This window comes from Xiphophorus hellerii, chromosome 4 (genome assembly GCF_003331165.1).
Source record: "Xiphophorus hellerii strain 12219 chromosome 4, Xiphophorus_hellerii-4.1, whole genome shotgun sequence".
Lineage (NCBI taxonomy): Eukaryota > Metazoa > Chordata > Actinopteri > Cyprinodontiformes > Poeciliidae > Xiphophorus > Xiphophorus hellerii.
In genome coordinates, this window is record NC_045675.1 from 5,914,614 (window position 1) to 5,941,234 (window position 26,621).

General features: G+C 37.5%; 1 protein-coding gene across 28 annotated transcripts in view; it reads right to left on the minus strand.

The window, feature by feature from the left end:
- Positions 1 to 26,621, minus strand: part of madd (MAP-kinase activating death domain) — a 50,876-nt gene that overhangs the window by 21,711 nt on the left and 2,544 nt on the right. For 13 of the 28 annotated variants that reach the window (XM_032560075.1, XM_032560080.1, XM_032560083.1 and 10 more), the window contains exons 2-17: positions 22,276 to 22,475; positions 20,554 to 21,192; positions 17,141 to 17,444; positions 15,579 to 15,710; positions 15,328 to 15,441; positions 15,044 to 15,124; positions 11,632 to 11,688; positions 9,773 to 9,945; positions 8,971 to 9,206; positions 8,721 to 8,877; positions 8,528 to 8,631; positions 8,234 to 8,439; positions 7,878 to 8,128; positions 7,594 to 7,733; positions 6,808 to 6,909; positions 4,924 to 4,983 (exon numbers count right to left, since the gene is read on the minus strand). In XM_032560075.1, the coding sequence (XP_032415966.1) occupies positions 4,924 to 4,983; positions 6,808 to 6,909; positions 7,594 to 7,733; positions 7,878 to 8,128; positions 8,234 to 8,439; positions 8,528 to 8,631; positions 8,721 to 8,877; positions 8,971 to 9,206; positions 9,773 to 9,945; positions 11,632 to 11,688; positions 15,044 to 15,124; positions 15,328 to 15,441; positions 15,579 to 15,710; positions 17,141 to 17,444; positions 20,554 to 21,192; positions 22,276 to 22,334 (2,815 nt within the window). In that variant the 5' untranslated portion in view covers positions 22,335 to 22,475. The remainder of the gene's footprint in view (positions 1 to 4,923; positions 4,984 to 6,807; positions 6,910 to 7,593; positions 7,734 to 7,877; positions 8,129 to 8,233; positions 8,440 to 8,527; positions 8,632 to 8,720; positions 8,878 to 8,970; positions 9,207 to 9,772; positions 9,946 to 11,631; positions 11,689 to 15,043; positions 15,125 to 15,327; positions 15,442 to 15,578; positions 15,711 to 17,140; positions 17,445 to 20,553; positions 21,193 to 22,275; positions 22,476 to 26,621) is intronic. The other 15 variants (XM_032560094.1, XM_032560095.1, XM_032560097.1 and 12 more) reach the window with 3 other exon arrangements.

Below are 26,621 nucleotides of genomic sequence, written 5' to 3' on the forward strand. Positions count from 1 at the left end.
AAAAAAAAAAGAGCACTCAAGTGGACTGGACTCAATGGGAATTTAAAAAGCAGGAAACTACTTGCAAACTGCTGTGTTTAAAATGTCACACAGGGCTACGAGCATCATTGTGTACAGAGGATAGAAACATTTGGGAATTTATCTACCTCAAGACAAACAAATTACAGGGCAGAGACTATTATTATAAGAAAAATAAAAGGACAAACCAAACGGACAAAATGCACACTATCACACACACACACATAAGAATCCATTTGGCTCTCTTGGTAAGGGCATTACACATTAGCAGCATAAAGTAGTCAAGGTCAGTGGAAGGACAGCGTCGATAGTAGTTAGTAAATGACATGAACAAAAGAAAACAATGAGGCGAAAATGGTGTTTATATTACTGTATTGTTAAAATGCATAGAGCCTGACCATCTGTGATACACAGCTGAATTATTATATACTAAATAGAAGTGGTAGATGTGACAGCATGTGAGTCAGGTGTCTGATCTGCACCACTCACACCACCAGCAAAACACTCAACTGCTGTTTATACCAAGGAGTCAACATAAAAGAAAAGTGTTCTTTTTTTGTCAAGCATAACCATATATAAAATGAGATGGATTAATTCCATGTACTTTCATATATTAGAATCAACTTCAAAAAAAGTGGCAGGAGGGATGTTGAGCTAAACAGACTAAACTGTAAATCCAACTTTAAATCTGAAATAAATAAGACAGTCTTCTTTTCTATGTGTAGACAAGTTTAAATGCACAACACAGAAATTATTACAAATTATTTAGGTGTTCCTATAACACCTGTATTTTAGTCAGGAATGAACTGAAAATATTTTGAAAATATGATGTTCAAAATATTTCTGAACACCACTGAAAGCAACACATTGTGCCTTAATTTCTTTTATTTCTAGATATCAAATATAATGTATTCTCTAATGGTGGATGCAGGAGGATTACTATCATAATTTCTTACAAATACAAGTATTGTAGAAAAAAAAAAATCATAATAAAAGCCTAAAGCTTAACCTCTCAGTTTTATTTCTCATCTCACAGTAAGAAGATATTTTGATTTAGATAATTTTACACAAAACTCTACACCACGATAAGCTACTCAACCCTACCATACTATAATTAATAATCTATACTATAGCTACATTATATATATTAAAAACTTATAATTGTAATATTACTGTAGACAAAATCCATATCGCAAATTGCATGGACTGCAATAAAGTTTTACTAAGTATTTAAGCATCTTTTTATGTCTGCATTACATTTTGTGAAAATTATTTAATGTAGCATAAACTGTTTTAAAAGGTATGCGTTTATGAGGTCATCAAGTCATTAAAGCTACAGTTAAACTGCTTCAATGCAAAAACCGCAGCCAGAAAACTATTTTGTAATAAAACCTTATTGTCCAGATAAATATCTTTGATTTTATGTAATTTCTTCCAGTGGTTGGTGAGACTCATCATATGGGCTCTATGCTTACTTTGAGCCCAAAGTAGAACTACAACACATGTTAATTATTAGTTTATTTATCACAAGTCATTTTTTTATCGCAACATTTACAATTACTATTGCATATCTGTTCATTTGTGCAGCCATATTTAAAATTAGAACAAGTTTAAATAAAAGACAAATTCATATGAATGCCACAGTTTGATAGACACATAAAATTACAGGCTGGAAGTAAATTTAGAACTGATGTTAGTTTTGTTGACAGACCTCAATTTAATGTGTATAAAAATGAAAAGTAAAATTCTTATTTCTTAAAACCAGTAATAAAAACTTAATTGCTATAAAAATTCCCAGTGTGTAAACAATTGTTACCATATATACCACAGGGCTAACTTTTGCCCTGTGTACATTTAGTTTTTGGATGTCCTGAAAATATCAAAATCAACAATGTAAAACTTTTACACAAAAAAGGTATGAGGACTGGGGAACAATTCAATCCAACTTATGTCTCCATCCATATACGGGTAACTAACACCATTCAGTCTACTTAAATATAAATGCCACTTAGCGAAAGGGCTGTTTAATATTAATGAATCTTGCAATGTCAATAATGGTAAATATTGTGATAATATCAGGTGTGACATATGTCAGTTTTCTTCTTTCCTCCCTTTTTCATCTGTGCTTCCATAACTTTGACCTTTAGCATTTTGGACAGTGTCATTTGTGTCTTGTGTGAGCATCTGCTGCCATTAGACTTTTACAGAACCAGCAAACAGCTGGCACTAAATAATGTTTAGATTAAGGCTGCCTGCCAAACACTTGAAGAGATGCAAACAAGTTCGAGAGAATAAAAGTTTAATGAAGAAGCTAATCTTACATTTTTTCAAATATTCTTATCCTCTTTCATGTGTCAGTTGTGATAAATCTGGCTTAGCAATTATTACACACCTCCAAAACACGACTCTTCCACCTCCCTTAGATATAAACCTGTCTTCTAAAATCGTTGGTACTTTATTGAAAGTGAAAGCAATAACTGCCATGATTCAGTTCTCATTTATCCAGTGGAAAATGTGGATCACCCTTTACGACCTGTAGTCTGACATCCTCAGGATAAACACAGCATTTCTGCTAGGTGTTCTGCTCTTTTCCAGCCAGCCAGTATCACTTCCCTCATTTACTTATTTCAATGAGGATAAAGAACTAAAAAAAACAAGGATTCCAGCTGCCACCTTCATGTTATTTCTTTAACCAAAGTGCAGTCATTCAAGCATTTGACAAAATCCTCACAGGCCTTGGGCAGATCTCTGCTTTCAAGAGGCTCATTGCATCTTGTCAATCACTCTACAGTAAACTCTCTACATTTTCCTAAAATAGAGTATATACGTTTGGTTTGAATAGTACTCCACTGGAAAGAAAAAAAAAAAAAGAGTTAGGGCAAAGGAAAAAAACATTATTGCTTTTCCAATGAGGGTCATAGAGATAATTTCATGGGCTTTTTGGTTTAACTGATGTAAGAGTTCATATCCAGTATCATCCACATTATTTTCCATGTAGGGACACTTCTATCGCTTTAAAGGCACTGAGTTGGTTTATTTTTATTTAATTCAAGTTACAGCTAATGAGACTTATATATGACTCAATCAAATATAAGTACAGCAAATATATTTGTGTACAGTTATTTCAATGCAAATATTTGGATTTACCAATATGGATCTGTTTATAAGACTAAAATCCAACATCAGAGCCTAATGTACAAACAGTGTACTCTGTCTTTGCTGAACACTTTTCCATGCTAAAGTTTAAATACATAATAAACTGATAACAGAAATGCGCACAGCCTCATGGCAATGCCAAAGCTGCCGAACATTCGTCTATGCTTTTATAGGCCCATTTGGCGACACCTAGAGGCTACACTGCAAAACTCATTGTGAAAAAAAGCTAAGATATTAAAAGCATGCAGTGTTGTGCAGAAAATACACTTTCATAATTACTTTATCATCATTATTACAATAATAATCAGAGGTTTTACAAATAGTAAGAGACAAAACATTTTCCTGTGTGAACAGATGGGTTCTTGATCCTTTGCAGCATGAAGAGCTTATGGTGCCCTGATTATGTTTTAATATTTTAGATCAAGTTAATTTTAATATCAGACAAAAATCACACAAACAAATTACAGATTTTCTAAATCTGCATCCATCCATTTCAATTTTTACACAAAAAACTACCCAAACCAACCTGGAAAAAAGAAATTATATCTTAAGCCTAACAGTCATGGCATTTAGCTTGTAATATAGAGCAGTTTCTCTTTTCAGGTGCTGTGAAGGAACTTCGACCCTCTCTTCTTTCCATAATTGGTTTTGATTTAGACCCAGTATTTTCAGACAAGAAAGGCATCATTAACATCATGACACTCAATTGGATTAAAATCCAAACTTTGACTAGGCCACTCCAAAAGCTTCATTTTGTTTTTCCGAACAATTGGATTTGATGGTGTTCTTTGGATCATTGTTCTCCTGCAGAACCCCAGTGTGACTGAGCTGAACTTCACAAACTTATTGTCAGACATTTTCCTTCAGGATTTTCTGACAGAAAAGAGTTAATGGTTACAAATCCTTCAGATGCCATACAAGAATATTTTCCTAACGTCTGGGAGATCAGGATGATGTTTGTTGGGGAAAAAACTTAAATGGGCCTTTGTGATTTTATATGAAGGGTATATATAAAAAGGGTATTCATTTCAGAATTAAACATACAAGAAAGTGAAATCTCAAAGCACATTCATAAAACTATACCCCTGTATAGTTTTATTGGTCCAAACCTTTTGAAGAATGTTTTTGCGTGTGTCTTGTAAACAAGCATTTTCCTCGGTTCTCCAAATCCCTCCAGGAATTGAGATGTGGGAGGTGAATTCAAAATAACCACTTGCTTTTATCTTGCTGAACAAAACCTTGACTTTAGCTTAGTTTATTATTTTATTTTACTGCAGTCATGTCCTCTTGTTCTCAAAACAGTTACAGTACAGCAAGATTCAGCCAAACCCCACATTTTGTACTCTGAAGGAGCACGAAGCAGAAAGGAGTAGCAAAAGATGGTAGATCACTAATATTATTATTCAGCATTTAAAAGTTATTTTTATCTTGATGGCTAACTGGTGGGTTATTCACCAACTTAATGTAGAGCCTAAATCTAAAGTTATATTATTTTTCTGCGACTTAACTGTGGTAAGGCTAGTTTTAGAAATGAAGCCAAACACTTTATGAGGTGAAATAAGACTGAAATAAGGAAAGTCATTAGAAATGACAATATGACTGACCAGACAAAACACTCAGTTTTCACGGCTTCTGATGAGGCACACAGTGATTGACATGAGAGGAAAACACGGTGGAAATGCTGGGAAAGATGTAATTGACTGGCTTGGAGAAGCATGCAGCTCACTCAAAATAAGGGGCAGAACCCACCTTCTCCGCTCCCCGGGCCAGCCTCTGTAATTATCTCCATTAGAGAATTTAGCCCAAATACTGCACACAAAACTCAGGATTAGTGCAGCGAAAAGGTGAACAGAAAGAGGGACACCGGCCCAGACACAACCAGTCCGAACATCAACCCAACAAACAGACATGCATACTTAAAATGATGCAAAAGTGCAACTAAAAAACAGAAGGCAAACAGAAAAAAGAAATAGCATGAACTCATGAACCTGGATGTGGCTGAAAATGTGAATAACAATCAAGTTTTTAGTAAGACAATTATCATTTACAGCTGGTGAGTACACTGTAAATATGTTGGCAATGTACACAACACTACTTGAACTGTGTGAATAATGCTGGACATTGTAACAGTTACAATAAATGGGAACAAATCCTTAGAAAGTATTCACATTTATATTTCTTCTTCCCCCAATAAGGGAGACAGGCTTCTAATGAGAACAAAACACAAAAAGATAAGCAGTAGAGTAACTAATTAAATTAATTATCTTGCTTAAAAGCAAATGCTTTTAGATGGTTAGTAATAATCAAGAGCAAGTATCACCAAGCACACAAATAAGGCAACAATAAAAAAATGTCAGGGAAGGTTTGATATTATTCCATTAACTATGGACAGATCTTTCTGTGAACATTAACTAAAGAGCCAATGGCATTTTATTAATTGATATAATTAAGGTACAAAGATATAGATGCCACATCAAGAAATGTTTGCAGTCACAGAAGAAAAGAAAAAAAAAAGACTTTCAACAGTGACACAAACAGAATAACAGAGGAACAAAAAGGGAAGGTAAACATAAACATGTAGCGGATACTAAAGGTGTAACTTCTATCTTCTATCTCAGTCCTACTCTGAGAACAGGATGCAAGGCAGGAACGTGTCACTTGTCACTTTGTAAGGTCACAGAAATGTCTAGTCAAGGACAAACTATCACACCAGACATAACATACCCGGACTGTCAGGGGAATCTGAACAACAAAGACAAAACAAATCACAATCAACAGGAACAGAACACCTTTAATGGCAGCTATTCCACATTGAGTGGAGCTATTGAGTATCTTTACCATGATTCATCTGTTGTTTGTTTTCTCTCAGTAGAAGAGAAAATCCATCCTAAACAGAGTTTATACTAACCCAGAGAAAAATGACAGGGACTATGTTATAAGTATGTAATGTGATATGTTCATCAATTTATTGGTAATTCTTTTACCCACAATGTTTTGTTTCAGTTTGTCTTGAAATTTGATTCATTTAAAACTGTGTTGTGATAGTTACTGGAACTTTTAAACACAGGAAGAAATACTGTCTTTTTTTTTTCCTTTATCCATATTACCCAGTTCTCCACCTTAACTTACACCTACAAATTAGGAGTCAGTGGAGTGAAAAAAGCTATACAAGAGAAAGAAATGCTGAGTTTTTCCTTTTGACAACATAATAAAGTCTGCTTTGGAGTGGATTTTCCTGAGAGAAAATGTTTCACGTTTCCTCAATATTCTCCTTTAAATAGTGCCATGTATGTTTGGCAATCCAGTGCAAGGAGAGAAAAGCTTTAAAATCATTTTACAAACCTGCTTGCTCCATTTCCTCCTCAACATCAAAATTAAAATATTCTTTTACACCCCCAAAAATGTCAGAGAAGGCAGAAAAGAACAAACAAATTTATAAACAAATAAAAATGTTTTCTTTTGACATTTAGTGTACATAGTTCAGCTCTTAATCTGTAACAGCTGGAAATATATTAAAATCTGTAGCATAAATATGAAAAAAAATGAGCAGTTAGGATCGACTTATCCTAGGATGGCAGAAACAGACCTTGTGTACAACTTGAATCTGTGTAATTGTCATTAGTTCCCTCCTACCTTTCAGGCTGGGAAAAGGTGTTGATTTCTCCCGGGCTGCTTTGTTGGGAAGGGCCAGATTGGACAGGCTGAAGCTGGTGCCGTGGTTCTTGTAAAGATTACCTGGTGAAGGACCAAAGAGACAATCACTAAAGCAAAGTATGATCAAATACTGTTGGTACTATTCAAGTCCATTAAATGAGATCCTATAGACTTGATTGGTGACATGGGTATTCTCTGGGTTGAAATATCACCACATCCTGCCTGTTGTTGCGCACTGTCAATCAGCTAACTTAAGGACGGCCCCAGCTTCTTTCATTTCACCAAGAAAGGTTTTGTCACAACCAGAAATATTTCTGGTATGAATGAGGCTATGCATGGAAATAAAAAATGTTAGCTGCTAAAATGTAAAATAAACATAATGAACAACACTATATTATATAGGTAGCAGTGGGAATGTCTTCAAATAAAAAGGTTTTTTTTTCATTTCCATTGAAATGTAATGAGGCAATTTTAACTTAAAATACAAAACTTAATCCCATGAAAGGTGTTTTGTATTTAACAGACTAAATTGAGCATTTGCAATACTAACTGTAAATTTGCCATTTTGATACATTTAACTGGATGCTGTTTATGACAACAAACAAATCATCATTATAAAAAAACAAAACAAGAGAACTGCCAGCCATCTTGTCTGTCAAGGGAGCAATTTTTCCATCTGGAAGTTTTAACTTTCTTCTGTTGATTCTATAGTAATCACTGAAGCTACATTCAGTACATCTACACTAATACTTGATTTATTCTTACTGGCAAAAGACATAAGTCCACCAAATCCATCATTGCTGCTGTTGGAGATGGTGGAATTGGGGGAGCTGTTTCGCGAGTCTCCTTCTCCATCAGACTCTCCTGGGAGCCTCAGGCTACTGGGACGTAAAGGCCGCTGAGCCCTGAAACCAGAAGAAAGGTCACATGAGATTTTAATCACACACACACAGGTTCACGCAAAAATGGACAGTAAGATCAAGACATCCATGACACGAACATAGCTTGGATGATGAAAGAAAGAGCATCTGAATGCTGCATGTACATACTTGTTGCCATTGAGGTTCTGGTTGAACCGAGGGGTGTAGGATTCCACTTGCTCTTCTTCCGCATCTTCCTCAGTGGGGAAGCCATACTGAGGTTCAAAGTATGGGTTGTCATACTCTTGCTTTTTGTTGACAGAATCCACCAGACCAGAATCTGCTGCTGGTCTGAGAAACGGCTGACTGCCAATTCCAGGGACTGGGTTCTGCAAAGCGGCGCTTGCTGATGCTTCAATCTCAGGTGCTTCAGCTTGTTCCTGTCAGCACAGATACATATGCATTGCGTAAATCATTTCTTATTAGCAACACATAAGAGAGTTGTATGAAGATAATCTCTAAAGTTGAATGAAGTAGTCACACACATGGTTGACTCCTTGGATGATTGTGCTAGGGCTTGAGCTTGCAGTTGTGCTGGAGCTTGAACGAAGAGGCTGTCCGTCTGACTGTTCAGCAGCTCCTTCCCCACTAGAAGGACCATCCACACTATGGCTATCCTTTAAATCGTGTAAGTCTTGAAACTCAACCTCGCTGGCATCGCCTAGTGCAGCATGAGTTGGAGGATCCAAACCTAAAAGACACACTACTCGATGAAAACGCCAAACAAAAAAGGAAACTATTCATACTGCATGAGTTGATTTTGAATCAAAAGATCATACTTGGTGTATCCCCCTGGATATCACCTTGAATCATCTCGCTCACTAAGTCCCCAAGTGAAGAATAGGAAGAGCTGGAGGTGTCGTATCCATCACTGTCACTACCACTGAGACAAAACCAAGAACAGAATATCTGAAGCTGCTCAACAAATATGTTACAAATGAGCCAGATCAGACATGGACCTGGTTTCCTAACCTGTCTGTAGGATCAGACTCATTGCCTTCATCTTCCAATGGACCAGCCATAGCTTCCACCAGGAGGGAGCTTCCATCATAGACTCTGTAGACCACTGGCTGCAGCTGATGCGCATACCATTTTGACTTGTCTCCGATTAAAGATGGATCATATACATCTAAAACAGATAGAAACAGCAGCTTGGTGGTCAGTTCAACTCAACACGATTCATCAACAGATTATTACCGGTACCATGTTAAATGAGTCTTACTGTTGTGTATTCTCTGAAAAGCAAGGTTGGTGGGATTGAGTGCCCACTCTCCATAGAATTCTACCGCCTGGGTGTGGGACAGTTTATCAGCAAAGCAGGAGCGGCGTGGGCGAGACGCAAGAAAAGACGAAGACTGAAAAGCAACCACTGGTCGCGGAAAGAGCCGCAAAGTACGCGTGTGCATTTGGAAGCCCTGGAGGACATTGGGAGAGTTGAAGAATCGCACCATGGCAACCCTGAAATAAAAAAAGAAAATTAAGATGTTTTAATTAAGGGTAAATCATGTTATGTGATATTATAGCTGATACAATGTTAGAATAAAAAATAAGGCTGCACATTAACCCGAAAAACTCTAAAATCGTGTTTGGGCTAAGACTTGTCACTGATTTTGAAAGTTTTGAATAGTCATTCTGGCATGTCTGTTTAGCCAACTTAGGCACAGAAGTTAATTCTTAAATTAGTTTTTAACATAAATTGTATGTAATGTGTTGTTACTACCACAAGGTGGTGGCAGCACACTAACGGAAGTGGTAGAAAACACACCAAGTTGCTAGATTGTTGTTTCTGTTTTTGTCATAGCTGATCTTTAATTTTCATCTTTAATAAGTTGTAGTACTTTTCAGTAGTTGTAGACTGGAAGTAGTGTTGCCAGTCTTTAAAAAAATAAATCAAAGAACAAGAAGTGATCTCCAATTTGTATTTTTGATTAAAAGTAGGATCCCTACCATGTGTCACCTCACCTCTATCCACATGGATAATTTGAAACTTTTGATTTTTATGAAAACGTAAGTTTACTACTTGCCTGGTAGCCACATCAACGGAATCAACGTCATTGCCGTATATCAGAGGGTTGAACTCAGTGGAGGATGGCGAAGCCTTGTCTCGTCCTGGAGGGAGCAGGGTCATCTCCTGGCCTTCCTGGAACTTCTCCAGGTTCAGAATAGGTTGTGTGTTCAAACTCATGCTTGCCAATGCCTAAAAGGCACCAGTGATACAAATTACAAAAGATGCTATGAATCTAATAAAAATGCTGTGATGAACTACTCCCACTACAGGCATCAACAATTTCTAGAAATTGTGTTTAATGGAATATAATGTAGGTACATTTGTAACCACCAACAAGGGAGATAATATCTTTGCATCTAAAATTATTCAACCCCCACTGCAAATTAAGCTTATTGGCAATGTGCCCAAACTAACAAACTAAATAAAAACCAGTGTTGCACAATTGTTGTGTTGTTTACTGCCATCTTAGAATTATTCAATCCCTGTATATCTTGTCATCTAAATGCTGCAGGATTCCAATGTCAGATGATGGAAAGTCCATCCACAGAATCACGGGGCTACTGCCCTGCTTCATAGTAAACACAGTGTTCTTGATAACATATGCTTATACCACTTTTCCTTATTTTGATTTAAAGCAGAACCAACTTTTGCTTTTGAGTCAGTAATGGTGTACGCCTGGAGATCTTCAAGTGTGCCATACTGTGAAAACCGAAATCTCAGTGCCAGCTGCCACAGGTGTTTATCAGCCTAATAATTGTTTCTGCCTCAACGGGAATCTGATAGCGGTTGTTGATAGCTTTCAGGAGGTGAATCCTTCCAGCTGTCACTATAGGACCTTGTCCACCTTTTTTGTAAGATCAATTGAACAATTTATTTGACTTGACCAGTTTAAAACATGTATTGAAATGTTTTAAACTGCGGTTTAAAACATAGCGGTTGTTGATAGCTTTCAGGAGGTGAATCCTTCCAGCTGTCACTATAGGACCTTGTCCACCTTTTTTGTAAGATCAATTGAACAATTTATTTGACTTGACCAGTTTAAAACATGTATTGAAATGTCGCCATCAACTATCTAGTTCCATCCATCAATGAAACCCTTCATTGGTTGTATTGGGGGTGACTGAGAACATGTGTGGTCTGCAATGTGTGTTGTTATAAAGCCTTTATTTCAGTAATTCTAAGACAGCAGTGGTCATTGGAAATAGTGTTGAATTCTACACTAAAACCTGGTAATATGAGGTTTATTTAAACTAATGTTACGTCTTGCTTATTGGAAACACCTAAACAATTTCGAAGGTAGACAACAAACTTAATTTGAAGTAGAAGCTGCATAATTGTAGGTACAACTTTATAAATTAGTCCCAATCCAAAGATTCCCCATCTTTATGGTTTTGACTCAACAATAAATAAGGTCATTAAAGATCGAAATTACACATGTTAATGCCTGTGGTGGGTATGCCATTTTAGAGAGGAGAAACGGGAAGAAAGTAAGTCACTATGCATGGTTTGCTTAGAGGGAACTGCTGCAGTCTCAGGAGTGTCAATGTTTAGCTTAGCATAATGGAACATTTAGTTGCTGGGTCAGGATGAATGTTAACTTTGTCAAAGGGATAAACAGATAAGCCTTTATTGTCTTATTTTGGTTAAGAGAACACTCACTATGCCAAAAACAGATGCACGCACATTCATACATGCTCAAGCCAGAGTTAAGCAGTGTATCAGAAACAGTGTCCAGCGACATTCTGAAATGTTCTTTAGCATTTTTCTATAGGTCAAGAGAACAAGAGACAATAAGTAATGACAGGCAAACCAATGTGTGAGAGAGGATTTCCGTGCATGGGCATTACACATTCCACAGGAGGAGAAATGAGTAACCTTATTTTCAGAGGAGAAGATCTGCTTTTGGGTGATCACGGTCAATCTAACCAGACACTAGGAAGGGGAATAAGAGAGATGCCAGGAGAATCACATGTAGGCTGGAGATGACAGTTTTGTGACAGACACTGGAACATCACATGATGGAAGGGTAACAGCATCTGCCTTTTCACTTTCTTTTCTTTGCCTCCTTTTAAAAGTACTTCCCACTTTTTCTGCTCAGCTGACAGCAAGTAAGTAAATTTTGTTGCCACCAACATGTGAGTAATTTAAAGTTACAGTAGTGAGGAAAAGGGTTTATACTAGAGTTTTGTAGTGAAACAACTCTAGCTCTGTCATTTCGTTTTTAGATTCTACAACTGACTTGAGTTGGATAATATTTTTATTGAGTCTGGAAACAAAGAGGATTTAAATTTAGAGAGACATTGAGAAAGCAAGACAGAAAAAAAGGCTGATGAAAAAGTTGAGATGATTTTATACCAAATATGATAAGACATTGAGAAATCGACAAATCAATAACTTGATCAAAAACCAGAATTCACTATCAGAATCCAGCCTTTGAGAGAGACGGGACAAACATCCATGGTCACCAACAGGGAAAACCCAGTGGTTACAATGGAGAGGAGATGACAGCACAAAACAGCAGATCTTTTCAGAAATACATAAAATGCTTGCACACCTCTGCATCTACAGAAAATGGAAAAAATGAAACTAATTCCCATTTTCTTAAAAAAAACAAAACAATCTGAGATTTGCAAAAGTAAATGAATCAGTCTCTTGCAGGACTAATTTATTTGTAAAATGAAGAGTCGAGTGCAAGTATTTTCAGAGGCTCTCACACAAGCAGCATTATGCTACGGCATCCAAGTTTTTAGAAAAATCAGTGAAACATTCCTCTGTGACATGTTTTACATTCACAGAAAAAAACATTGTGAGCTTATTTCCAAATATATGCTAGCAAAAACTGAGGCTTAGCACACTCCTACAAACCAGCTTCTCAGTCACACACACAAAGAAAGAGCTGCTAACCACACACTGCTATAAAACTGGCTCTGATTCAAGGTGGATGAAACCAATTGATGACTAAAATGAATAGTCAAATTGAGTTTTATCCTGTGAAAATTTTGCTAGGCAAAACAGTCTCTGAGCAACTAAACACAGTGTTTTCCCAGTAAAGTGGGTTGATATAGATAGAACTGGTATAATTAGTAACAATCCATATCTTAAAGTACGTTGGAAGACATCTTGCATTTGTGGAAAAAAATGTATGCAGATTCTTGAGTTAATTTGTGTATTTAGATCAAGTAAAGTGAGTTGTGAAGCTTTGCATATAGCAGTATAAAAAAAACAACAAGCCATCTCCAAAACAATCTTAAACAAAATAAGATTCTGAAATTTTATGTGAAGTCAAAGCTTCATGTAAACACTTAAAACTCAAATACTTTAAAGGAAATTCAGATTTAATTTTTTTTTTACATTTTACTTTTCTGTGAGATTGTAAAACAAAAACGTCAAAAAACAATGTCTCTGCTGCACCAATAGCTGTACCAATTAGCAATCCCAGTAAGTCCAAAAAAAATTAAATTAAAAATAGCACATACTATGAATATCAAACCAATATAGATAGGAAAATTTGAGAAGGATATCAGCAGGTGGGGTTGTCCACAGCCCCATATTCATTGCTTGTACAGGTTTAATATAGGATGACAAAGGGTAAAAACTCAGAGCCAAGCATGTATAAGATGTGGGCATTTTGAATTTGTTTTCAAACTCATTTGAGACTCAGACAACAGCTACAGAGGGTAAATAAAGTTTGTTTGTAGGGTGCAGGAGTAATAGACAATTTTATAATGGCCAATTTTAAAACTTGGCCATTATACGTTTATACTGTGGAACTAAAATCCTTGCAGCAGTTTTATACCCCTCAAAATTCTTCAAATTTTCTCATGTTACAACTACAAACTTCCATTTATTTTATTGAAATTATTTGAGGTAGACCAACACAAAGTACTGCATAATTGGAAGTGGAAGGAAACCTTTTTTAGAAATAATCTGAAAAAAGTGGGGTGTGCATATGTATTCAGCCCCTCCAAGTCAATGCAAGATGAACCCCCTGTTTCTGCAAATAAAGCTGCAGGTATTTTGGGGGTATTATCTCTACAAGTCTTGCACATGTAGAAGCTGACATTTTTGCTCAGTGCTCTCTAATTTTAAAGTCTTGCCACAGATTCAAAATTAGACTTAGATCTGGACTTTGAATGGGTTTTCAAACACATGTATGTTTGATGTTGTTGTCCTGTTGGAATGTGAACCTCTACCAAGAGATCAAATGTTTTGTCACAGTTAAGTTTTGCTCCAGGCACCTTATTGTCAACAGTGACCAACTTGTATGTCTGCTGAAGAGGAGAAAAGTACTCTCACTGCATTATACTTGTACCACTCCATTTAACGTAAGGGATGATAGACTTGGGATCAAGTGCAGTAGAAGGAAGTGTATTTTTTCCCTCCGGCAATGGCTGTCTTATTGCCATTCTTTCATAAAAAAAAGAAAGTTTGTGGAGTGTAAACCTGAGCTCAAGATCTCAGCAGCTCCTCCAGAGTTATCTCTGGTTTCTTAGTGGCTTCTCTAATTAATACTGTCCTGTTCGGGTCTGCCAGTGTACATGGGTGTCAATTTCTTCCTAGGTTTGCAATTAGTTTTTCAGATGAATTGAATATTGCTTTGTGAGATGTTCAGAGATGTTGAGAAATTGTGTTGCTACTATTTTTACAAAAGACAATCAGTGGGACATAATTTCCTTTAGGGGTATCATCTGGTGAACACATACACACACCAAAGTTCACAGATTTGTATTTGTACAAAATTTCAAAAACCAGAGCCAATTTTCCTTTAGCATCACTACATGTGTAAAATCACAGTAAAAGCCATGAAAGTTTGTGGTTGTTAAATGAAAAAATAAAGGAACTGAATTTAAAGCTGTTTTCATGAATCAGAACCAGACTCTGAAATTGTTCAGTAGACTTATAGGGGGAAATTGTAACTGTGCCATCAGTAACACTAAAAGGTTTATTTGGATCCAAGTATCCGACTTTACCTCCAACAGCTAGAGCATGCAAACAAAATGGAAACAAAAAGAAAAGAGAAAAATAATAATAACATGTTAGTGCACTAAAAACAAGCCCTTTTAAAATCTCACACACTCATCTACAATACATACAACCGAGATGATGAAGAAGCCACCTACTCTTCAAATTGCTGAAAGAGAATTTTTACATGTATACAAGAGTGTGGTCAAGTCACAGTAAAAAGAAACAGCCATATAAAAACACTTGTGTTATACTGGGATCACTGGTTTCTGGTTGCCACAGGGCAGTTGAATGAAATTAACTTTAAAAAACAAGTGCTGATTACCTGTTTTAGATGCTTCTTTAGCTCCCCTGCTTCAGGTTCTGGCAGAGGGGGCAGATTCTCTGCATTAGTGGGTGCTATAACCTGCAAGCCACATAAGACATATGATTAAAATTCACTTTATTAACATAATCTCTAAATAGGAAGGAAATAATTCACAAAAAATGGGATTATATAGTTCGTCTTCAATTTCCTGCTTTATTTTTGACATCGTCTTATAGCAGCATTTGGTAAAAACACGCCACTGGAGTGACAGGATGTGCAAAACATTGTGTTAACAGACACACCTTACTGCTGTCAAGGTCAACAAGCCAAACATCGTCTGGCATTTTGAAATCTGATTTGTAGAGGAAGAAGCTGGCTGGAACACCAATAATGTAGGGAGTGGGAGCCAGAAGAAGCTGGGAGGAGGACAAAGCAAAACCAGTTTGTACATAAAGTTGGCATTCCAACAACAGATGGTGTTTACAATTTTAATAGGCAGCTAATTTCAAACGTTTCTCAGACTTGTTTCCATGCATTTCATTTTTACACTTACCTGCTCAGCAGAAGCCATACATGTAGGGAGCAACGGGATAACAGGGAACATGTACTCCAGGGGGTAGATCATAGCAACAAAGGCCATGACACTCATGGACAAAGCATTGTAATCACGTGACTGAAGAATGACCTTAAAGGAAAATAACGGTAAAAAGAAACACAATTAATGTTATTTGACATAATGTTACTAGTCCTGTTTCAAGCAGTGAATGTCTCATTCCTATTATGTTAAGGCTTTACAAATATAAAACTGTCAAGTTATGTCTGTCTTTTAATAACTTCGCTGCTTTGTTCTTATTCCCTTGTTATCTAACTCGCATGCAAGACTGCCCGTTTTTGTCTCAAGTTTGTAACAGCATTATTAAAAGCCGACTTTCAAGAACAAGTGAAGCTGAGAGAAGAAAAAGCTCAAAAGAGATGTCAGTGTGACAGCTTTCAATTAGTTCAGCTTGGCTGGATTAAATAAGAATGTGAAATGTTTTTCAAACAGATGAGCACAAGGAAATTTTACACATATTGACTTTTTATTTTACAAACATTTTGTATGTTAGCTTCTAATCTATATGACTTTACTTTTATTTTGTTGTATTTTTTAGTAGTTGAGATAACAATGCCTTTATATGCATCCTGTAATATTTTATAATCTTGAACCTGGGTTCAAGATTATAATGGGATTAAATGATACCTTGGGATTAAATGATACCTTGTTCAGCCAGTTTCTAATTAGAGAATTCATATTTCTAAGCACTACAATGTCACAAAAACAACCACACTCTTCGGTGTGGAAGTTGTTACTGCAGATCATAAAATTTGCAAAAGAAACACAAAAAGGTTACACAGCAGAGGAGCTTCACAACATTGTGTATGAAACTAAAAGCACAAGTTTTGGTCTGGAAATGCTTCGAATGAGCCTATGTATCTGTGCCACAGTAACATTACGCCAGCTATCTGAACAAGGATTCCAATTACATTCAAGTCAATGGCTCAAGGGGTGAAAGACAGCAGATGACAGAGAGAAAAGAGATGCTTTCCTCTGAGTTTTCATTTCCTCTCTCTTGCGCTTTGTGTAAACTAAATGGCTATAAAAACCATAAACAGAAACTGAATAATAAACGTTACTCATTTTGGCAGATTTAAAAAAAAAAAAAAGTATTTTGCTCAAAGATAAAATGTCACTAGTTGGTAATTGCAATAGAGCTGGGTCTTAAGGGAGAGGTGCAAAACATAATGCTTGCAAACCTAAGTAAGGCTAGTTGCTTTAAAGAAAACAGAGTGGGTTAAGTTAAACTCATTCACTCTAAAGAAAATAATTAAATCAAGTTTCTTTATCAAGAAATGAATAAATTATGAGGTATACAGCCTGGTTGTAGAGCTTGGTCAGTTTTTTACTAGAATTCACAGCAGAAGAACTGTGTTCAGTGTTTTGCTGATCTTCTGAGGTTCTATTTAACATATTTTATGCATGAAAATTACCTTAACTGAAAATGCAAATACAGATATAAAAAGGTCCAAGGTATAACCAGAGCATATCTTGAACTCCTGACTTGTTCCCATGCTTACCTTGTGCTCCAACAGGACACAGCTGAGGACCTGAAGACAGGCGTCAACACCAAGCAACTCCAAGGGCAGGTGCAACGGGAAATCAACCAAGGAGAAACGAGAGTTGTCAGGCAAGGCGAAGGTGAGTGGCCGTTTCAGTTCCTGGGGCAGCACCTCCACATCCACGCGCCTCTGACCTGCCAGTGGCACTGGGGAGCGCAGCAGTCGGTACACCCAGGACTCGATATCCCGTAGGTCGACCAGCAGCTGACTGCCCTTCTCTTCCACAGAGAGCGCTCCAGTAAACACCCGCCACATGGTGTCCCTGCATAGGTATACAAACAGATCACACACATTAAACCAACTTCTATGTTATTATTCCCTCTTTATAGCTGGATTCAAATAGTTTAAATTACGGTAAAATATTTGCAATCAACTTAAATATTTTTAGTGCATGTCTGCTAATCGCAAAATATCCTAATTGACTGTGCAAGAGTTGTGCTTAAATTGCAAAACAATTTCTAAGAACACTGGCGTAACAAATACAGGTGAAATGTTCTCCTGTTGCTAAAAGCCATTTCTTCACACACAAGAGAATGCAATACTTATTCTTAAATTTCACAGATGCACTTAAATTCCAATGATACAAATACGACTATTCAAGAGAACTTAATCATCTAATTGACATGGCAAATATACAGAGTTTTGCTAATAAATTTAATGATAAAAATATCTTGAAGCACATAAGCGATGACTAATTTTACTGCAGCAGACAGCTACCAATAAGCATGACCAAACCAACTGTTAAATTGGTAATCTGAAGGGTAATTGATACTGAAACGCAGAAGAGCCTCTTTGGCAATCACCAAAATGTTGATTTGAAAAGGCTCAACTTAACACACACGTGACACCGTTCTGGTTCTTGAAGGGTATATTTAGTGTGTGAGGCGGGGAGTGAGGGTAAACCATTAGTCCTTCAGAGCCCTCCCACCTCGCAGCTGCTGCCCAAAGGCAGCTGGAGACCTCAATCTGTCAGAGCTGCCATAGTGAGAAGTGCTCTAAGCCATTATACAATGACTCTCCTCTTTCTCTGTCACCGCAACCCAACATTTCAACCAGGCAATCCAGGAAATAAAATAACAAAACAACTCAAGTATGTTAAGCATTTGGCTTCAATACACTCATTGAGGTTGTACGATTAACCACAATTTCATGATGCTAATTACTAGACAGAATGGACCATTTTACTGAAAGAGAAGTGCATTAAAACAATAATAAATTGTAATACTGAAGGTTAAGAAAATATGTATTTTTACTCATAATTAGCTTAAAAGCTAAAGTCTAGATAATTTCTTTATTCAAATGTATGCACAGTCACTGAAAGCATGAGATATCCCAAATAGAATATTTGAAAATAAAAAGCCCTGGAGTAAATCAAGGTATCACCAGCTGTATCGACTATAACATAGTGCTGCCCCTCATCCACATCCCCCTCAGAACAGGAAGTGACTTTTTTTACTTGGAAAGCTGCATCGTTGGCTCTCTTGACCTAATCAAGATGATCTTGTGTCAGATGACAGATAAGTTGATCTCACTTGCTTTCAAGCGCCAAGAGTTTTCAGTGGTGGGCGGGGGCGGGGCGGGTCACAGGTCACGCCACTGCCATACGTGACCTGTGACATCTTTCAGCTCAGCTGCACCAAACTCACTGAGATCAATCCTTGTCCACCCCCTGATAGGAATTCGGTCCAATATTTAGTGGGCGTGGCCTAATTCCTCCACAGTGCCCCCTAGAATTCTTTTTTTTTTTTTTTTTTAAATCAGCCCCAAGTCATGCTTTAACCCAGAATTATGAAACTTGGTACATATGTGTATCATGTCAGGACCTACAAAAAAGTCTCTTGGAGCCATAGTCCAAACCAAACAGGAAGTCAGCGATTTTGGATCAAAGCCGCCATTTTGTCTATTTTATTGATGTCGTATCTGAGTGAACTCGTCCTAATGCTTTTGAGATCCAGGCTTCAAACTCAGTCAGCACAGTCTTGAGGCATTGAAGGTCAAAAATTATCAAAGGAATTTTCCTATGTCAAAGCATGTGGTCAAGCCTCAAATCTGGCCATTCACCATGAAACATCAAGATGGAATAACTTTCCCATATAAGCTCCCAACTACATCAAACTTCATTTGTATCATCACATTCAAATGGTCAATTGGTGACATCACTTTAGACCCGCCCCCTTCCAACAGGAAGTCACCTGTTTTCCTACTATTTCTCTTCCTCCTAATCTCTACTTCATGCAGATATCCAACTGTGTTTAATGAATTAGAATAATTCCTTATTCTAAATCCTTCTTTCAATGATGGCTGCTGGTGGGAGCAAGTGGGCATGGCTGAATAGCAAATTCTAATTCTTTACCTGAAAGCAGAGAATCATTCATTACCAAGCAAAGAGCAGTTCTGACTAACTGGAACGATTCCTAACACTAACGGTTCCAGTCGCTATAACTTAGCTTCCTCTTATCATACAAGTAGTCCTGGAGTTCTTTTCTGTCCACTGCGGGGTGCCCTCGCACCACAAATGGTTCAGGGACCACAGTTTGGGTAAGACTGCTGTAAATCATACATGCTTGCTAGGATTGACCTTTGTTAGTCTCTAAAGAACCCATTAGCTTGAATTTGCAATTTGCAATTCGACTGCGCTTGTCCGTTGTCAGGAAGCGCTGCCTAAGATGTCGGTGTGTGTCGCCAGGCGGACAGCTGCGGGAACTGCGCGAGAGTGTCGATGGTGGCGAGAGCGTGGTGTTGCTGGAACCCCCGCAGTCGCCATGAGGCCCGAGGCGCACTTCGCTGCGAGGGCCTCCAACACCGCTTGTGGCTTTAATTTCATTTTTGTTTGATTCAAAATTACTCCCTCTGTCAAAAAACTGCAACAATGTCTTGTATCCAGATTTTAAAAATTGGAAATGAAAAAAAAAAAAAAATCAGCAACCACACACAAGTCAGAATTGGTCTGGAAAAGCCTGATTGGTGCTTGCAAACTATTTAAAAACACAAGCCAGTGCCTTTTTGTTGTGCTGTTTACTCTTTGAGTAGTACTGCTCTATTTTCTTGGCATTTTCTAAAAGGTCCTTGTGAATAGATGAGCTGACAGCAAAGTATTTATCCTGGAGACAGTAAAAGGCACACCAGTCAATACAACAGTTAGTAGATTGAGCATTGTGCTAACAATAAAAAATAAAAAAAATCAATTTTGTGAATAAAAAGTCCATTCAGACGGAAACAACGTAAAAAAAAAAAAAAGCTCGAGTACTGCAATTCTGGCTAACCAAAGATTTGGTTAGCTACCTTTTCTGGGGGTTTTTTTGTTGTTATTTATAAACGAAAAACAGAAAATCTAGCGTTTGACCTCCAGAACAACAATATAGAAGTCTCACCTTTGGGTGGCACGAGAGAGTCCCGCTCGTTGGGTTAGCCTCTGACTGCAGCAGTCCACCAGCCTCTTGAGAATATATAAGCATTCTCTAAAAGTGGTAAAGAAGGGGTAGTGGCTGAGTATGCACACCGAGGTCAGTGTACTGTTGCGGTTCCTGGCAGCCATCTTGGCAGCTCTGCGTTTGTGCTGTGGAGACTTGCCAGGGGTTTGCTCAGGACCTGGTTGCCCACTCTCTTCTCCGGATGAAGACGGGGCTTCAGACTTGGAGTTGTCAGGAGCGGATGATGCAGCAAAATGGCCTCCACCGCCTCCATCAGATGCTTCATTAGTACTCTCCACTGCCTGCGCTGCAGTTTCTGTATGGCTACTCTTGTCGCGAGGGCGGTGATGCCCGCGCTGAAAAGATCGATAGAAGTTGACACAGATTCCATAGCGGGTGATTCCAGAGTCTTTGTCGGTCAGCGTGAAAACAAACGAGGAGTCATCACGCAGGCTGACCCGGCGCTGGCGGATGCTCAAGCAGCCCTCTGGTTGGCAGAAGAACACCACATCCGGCGGGAGCGGGAAGTCGTGGTGATCCTCCAGGGGATAGCGTCGGAGAAGCTGTGGAGTCTGGGCCACACTGTCACTACTTGGTTGCCTGAAGAACAGATGGATAAACATGCCAGGAAATTCTTTGTTTCTCTTAGGTTTTATAACTGCTACAACATCAATTTGCAAAAACTAAAAGAAATTAGGAAATTTTAATGCTTTGATAGGAATCTAAACTATTCAAGAAGTGAACTTCTAGGCAAATCCAAGTAGGGATATCGGATGTTTTTGAGTGTGTGTCAGTAGCTCAAAAACCAGAGATATAAAAGGTGGAAAGAATTAAGCTCTGATAAAGAAAATCAAAAATGAGCATGTCTAAAATGTCCATTATGTTTTCTAGAAATTCAACAAATTTTTCAACAAACATGGGGGGGGGGATTGCTCATACCCACAAAGAAGTGGTTCCAAATAGGTATGCTCTGATCAGGTTTTTTGCTGCCAATTCCGATACCGATCACCCATGAGGCCAATCTCTGCCGATCACCGAGCTTTGCCTATCGCCTGGATTGACTGTTAATTTTTCGCTTTACCGTAGGTAGAAATGATACCAAGTGATCTGGCAAAATTCTACTAAGTAAAAAGGGCTATAATGACAACACAAGGTGTGACACATCCCAAAATATGTTTTTTTTATCTATGTGAAAGGACAGCTTTATGTGTTCCAATACTTATAAATATGTTCATTATCATTTCTGCTATTTAATTAAATCGTCTTAAGGGAATCTTAAGAAACTATACTTAATTTGTGGCCCTGCAAGGGGCCAGAACCCAACTTAGAAAAGCCCACAACAGTAACAGAAATAACTTGAAACTGAAAAGCAACTATAAATAAGTAACTGAATAGTACCAAATAAATCTCAAACATTGTTTCTGAATTTTAGTTTAACAGAATTATTTCTAAGAAAAAAATCAAATCTAAAAACAACTGGCTTAGGCAAAAATTTCCATAAAGACATTTTTAAAGGATCAAGCTTTACTGAGGATGATAACTTTGCATTCTGGCATGCAGATGGTAAGGCGGAGCTGTGTTTTGTGGGGGCCTATGTGTTGCAGCACCCTCCCCCATGACTCTTCTTATGACTCAGATACATTTAAGACAATAACAGATTCATCAGTCAGGATCAGTGCTTACCTTGCTCCAACAACCACTAAGTAGTCAAGAAGACGTGGGCATATTTTCTTTTTCTCCATTTTGGAATATTAAAATCCTGTATGTCAAGACATCCAGGATATATGTTCCCTTCTGTGTCAATGGTGTATTTTCATCAAAGGAGGTTTGTAGCTGAAATTCAGATCCTTTGTCATCATTATGTCCATTCACTACAGACAAACCTGTAAAAACGCAGGAAAATATGACCATTATCAACCTGACAGTTTATTTGACAGTTTATTTTTGAATATGCATGTTACTATGAAAGAAAACTAAATACAAAAAAGAGTGAAGAAATCGGCAGTTAATCGGAATAGGCAGATTTTCTGCTTGAACAGCTAACTGGTGATTGGCAGGACCTTAATTTTATATTTTACAAACATTTACGCCAAGAGATCGGCTGCAGGTTGCATTCTTGTGATTAAACAGCATTACAGCCGTGCCAGGAGATGACAGCTCAACACTATCTTGCCTCACATTTCCCTTTACAGGAAATTAAAAACACAATGCACAATATTGAACTAAATTTATTTTTACTAGACAAAGAACGTGACAAAGAAACAAGCCTGGAACAGCACAAGAGATTTCTAGCTGTTGTTTTTCCTCCCCAATTCAACAATATCCCTTTAATAATTATTCAACTCAGAAATACACTGTAAATCCCTACTGCACTTCTAGCGCTGTGTGTTTTACAGTCATTTTTATTCACTATTGTGCCGGCTGGTTGTTGTTGTTGGAGGATAAAAAGAGGCTCGCTGATGTAGTAAGCAGCTTACAGGCTGTTGGGAGAATGAGGACCATTGAGAGCGTGCACTATGGCCCTTAAAGCCCTGGGAATTACAGGTAACAGGAGCAAACTTAAACACCAAAACATAAATCTACCACCATTTACCAGCTTTATTTTGACTCTTAAAGCCAGGATCTTTAAGATCCTGTAATCAAAAATTTTTGGCAAGTACAACTGCAAAGCTATTTTATGAAAATGATCCAACTTTTAAATTGACTGAGCTACTTTTTTGTTTTGGAAAAATGCATTTTGTTATGTATGTACAGAGGAGTAAAATAAGTACTGAACACATCATAATTTTTCATTGTAAGCATATTCCTAAAGGTACTGTTAGTGACATGAAATTTTCATCAAATGTTAATCCAAGTAATCCATTCAGAGAAAGGAACCTAAACAAATAAGTTCAGAAATTATTATTCAGAACTTGTATGTAATAATGTGAAATGGCAGAGGGAAAACGATATTGATCACATAGAGAAAGGGAGGTGAAAAAAGGCACGGAAAGCCAAACCAGCTGAAATCTATCAGTGATCAGAAAGCCATACCGCTCCTTGAAAGTGCGGAAATGAATATCACTACAAAATGGTCGCCATTTTAAAATGATTATTGATGAATAAGAATGGAAGCCTTGATTCAGCCAGTACATAGCAATATATGGGGTAAAAAAGTTTTTCTCCTTTCTGGCATCTCCACAAAAGGAGTTCAAACCACAGCAACTATGTAATTTACATTTTTAGGGGTTTTAGAACTTTTTTAAAATACCTTGATACCAGTAACTGCTAACAAGAGGAGGGAAATTATTTTAAGGCCTCTCCTGTTATAGTAACAGCAACATGTCTCTGAAGCATATATTCTCGAGTAACAAGAGCTTTCGCAGTCGGCATGCCATGGTGAACACACTTTACTGCAAAAACAAACACCGCATTGCTCTTCCCCTGAAATGCCACCCTGAAAAGCAAACAATAAAGTGGAAGAACATGCTTGCATGATGTTACCCTGCACTGATAAGGTCAAGGAGCTATCCATTTACCTATGCACACATTATGATGCCATTTACTAACACACCAAGCAATGAACTAGCCTTAAATATGCCAGAAAATCTACTGGAATTACTGTTTTTCACTGCCTGAGACAGTTATTTATACTAACCAAGACAGATGCCGAGAGGTAGGTAGGACGGTAGACATCCAAGGTATTCAATTTATTCTGAAATGTTTTCCAAATTCATTACTGTCCCATAATAATAAATGTATCAGCAGTTTCTTTCTACATTTGCTGAGATGCAACTGTTTGATGTTTTCAGTGTTAGTATCACAACAGAGGGGAAATGTGTAAAGTTGAATGGATAAAACTTTGATGTTGGGTTTCAAACACAAATACTGAGGTTAAGACTTCTCCTCTGATCAGTAGTTGGCAATCTTGTTCGTCTTTTGGAGTCACCTCAGCTCACTAAGAGTTTTGACTGACATGGGACTGAAAAGGTATCTGTTATGCAAAACCTGGAATGGAAAACCGATACAGACATCCACACTGTTTTAGTGAGGAATAAAGTAGACAGCCTCAAACTCACTTCTACAGAAAAGTGCAGAACTATGCTTAAGGAGAGAGTCTTTGCCAGGAATCCAACATCTACAACCAACCTCAACAAACTCTAAAAAGTCACCTGTTTAGAGTTACCTGTGATTCATAACAACAGGAAATTGACTAATATATCTGATTGACGATTTTGATGATGGCATTTGACAAAATATACTGTAAATTGTTTCATAATTGGTTACTGTGTTATGTTTTAATGGTGTAAAGCATTTTATAACTGCCTTGTTCCTGAAATGTGCTGTACAAATAAACTTGACTTTTCAATAGAAACAACAAGCGTGCGGTTTATCTGTAACTTGCTAAGGCACAACTAGTACAGGGAGTATATGAAAATATTTGATCCAGTGTGCAAAATTTTGACAATGCTTGGATTGGAAAAATTAATCATGAGTTGAGATTTTTGTACCTATTTCTTTAACTACTGAGGGGTAGCTAATTATTTTAAGTTTTAATTTCTACATTTTCCAAGTCTTGGGGATTCTAACCACAAATCTACAAAATCAACATTTCTATTGTTTTATACAATAGAGATAAAGAATTTTTGATAAGACATTGGATATGAAAATGTGAATAAATGTAGAAAAACTCATGGGCTTGTCTTGTCAGACACACCACAGCAAGATAAACAGAGGAGCAAAATGAGCAGCACATAAATCAGGAGTGTGACCCTACAGTCACACACATCCCGGCCAGGGCTGTCATTAACCAGGAACCACAAAGGAACTAGTAATCGACACAGCTGTACGAAGAGGACATCAGAACATTAAGGCGAACTTTAACACACGTTGCCTCACTTATAATATGGCTCCAATTATCACTAATGGGTCTCCTTGGCTGTGGAGAGGCCATTTACACTTGAATATAACACCTATCTGTGGAAGACTCACTGAGAATATACTCAAAGATTAAAATATTTGTTATTGCTGAAATCCTAATCTTTGAATTTTCTCATATAGCCAAGTTCAGCATTGGATATCTGGTGTGCTATAGTGAGTGGCTTCAAAAGCACAAAAAATGGGCAGAAATGTTTTATGGAGTCAGCTTAATATCAGATGTCATTAGGCTTTGTGTAATTATTCAAATACAGTGGAGACCATAGAGTTTCTAACTGGATTATGAACACTGTCGATTGTCAGGACCATGGTGTTAGAACAGGTCAACTCTTCTTGAAATATTTTTGATCAATCCAGAGAATTTGTAGATTCATACATTATTTAAAAAGGGACTGGTGATATTTTAAATTTACAAATTGCAATAAGATCCACCTTTCCTAAAGCATGTGTCAAACTGTAGGAAGAAATAAGCCTGCTATTAGGAAATGTTGTGCAAGGCAGGGCTGGGCCTGAACAAACTGTTATCCAGTCATCTTTATCTTGCAAAAGCATCAGGACAATGAATCTACATGCTGGTCTGGCAACATGAAGGCTTCCTGGTGCAATGCCAAAATGGCTGTTTTATGAAGCAGCAGAGCTGTAGGCACACAGCGCAAAGAACAGAACCACAGATTTATTTTTAGATGAGGATGGAAGGTCGGTGCCACCTCACTGATGGTTCTGAATAAGTGGGCTTGGTGCTGAACCATTTGTCTCTCAGTAAAGGAAATGAGAATCAAGGCATGCAATAACAGTCTTCAAAGGCAACAGAATAATGCATTTTAAACACAACACACGGATCTCTTCAGAATTACTGCAGGCGCCAGTTGTTGGTTATGCAAGCAGAGAGAGGAGAGACGGATTTGATTCACAGACCTTTCAAAATGGGTTGCAGTTCTTTCCAGTCAAAGTAAACTACTAAAGCAAAGTGATGGAGTAGTTTTAGCTCAACAAAGCTGCTAAAACACATGAAGGACGACGTGTGCTTCAAAAAGTATCAGTCATCACATCAAAATATTGCTCAGTTGAGCAGCGCTGGTATCGTTTAGAGCCTGGAAAATAAAACTTAAAAA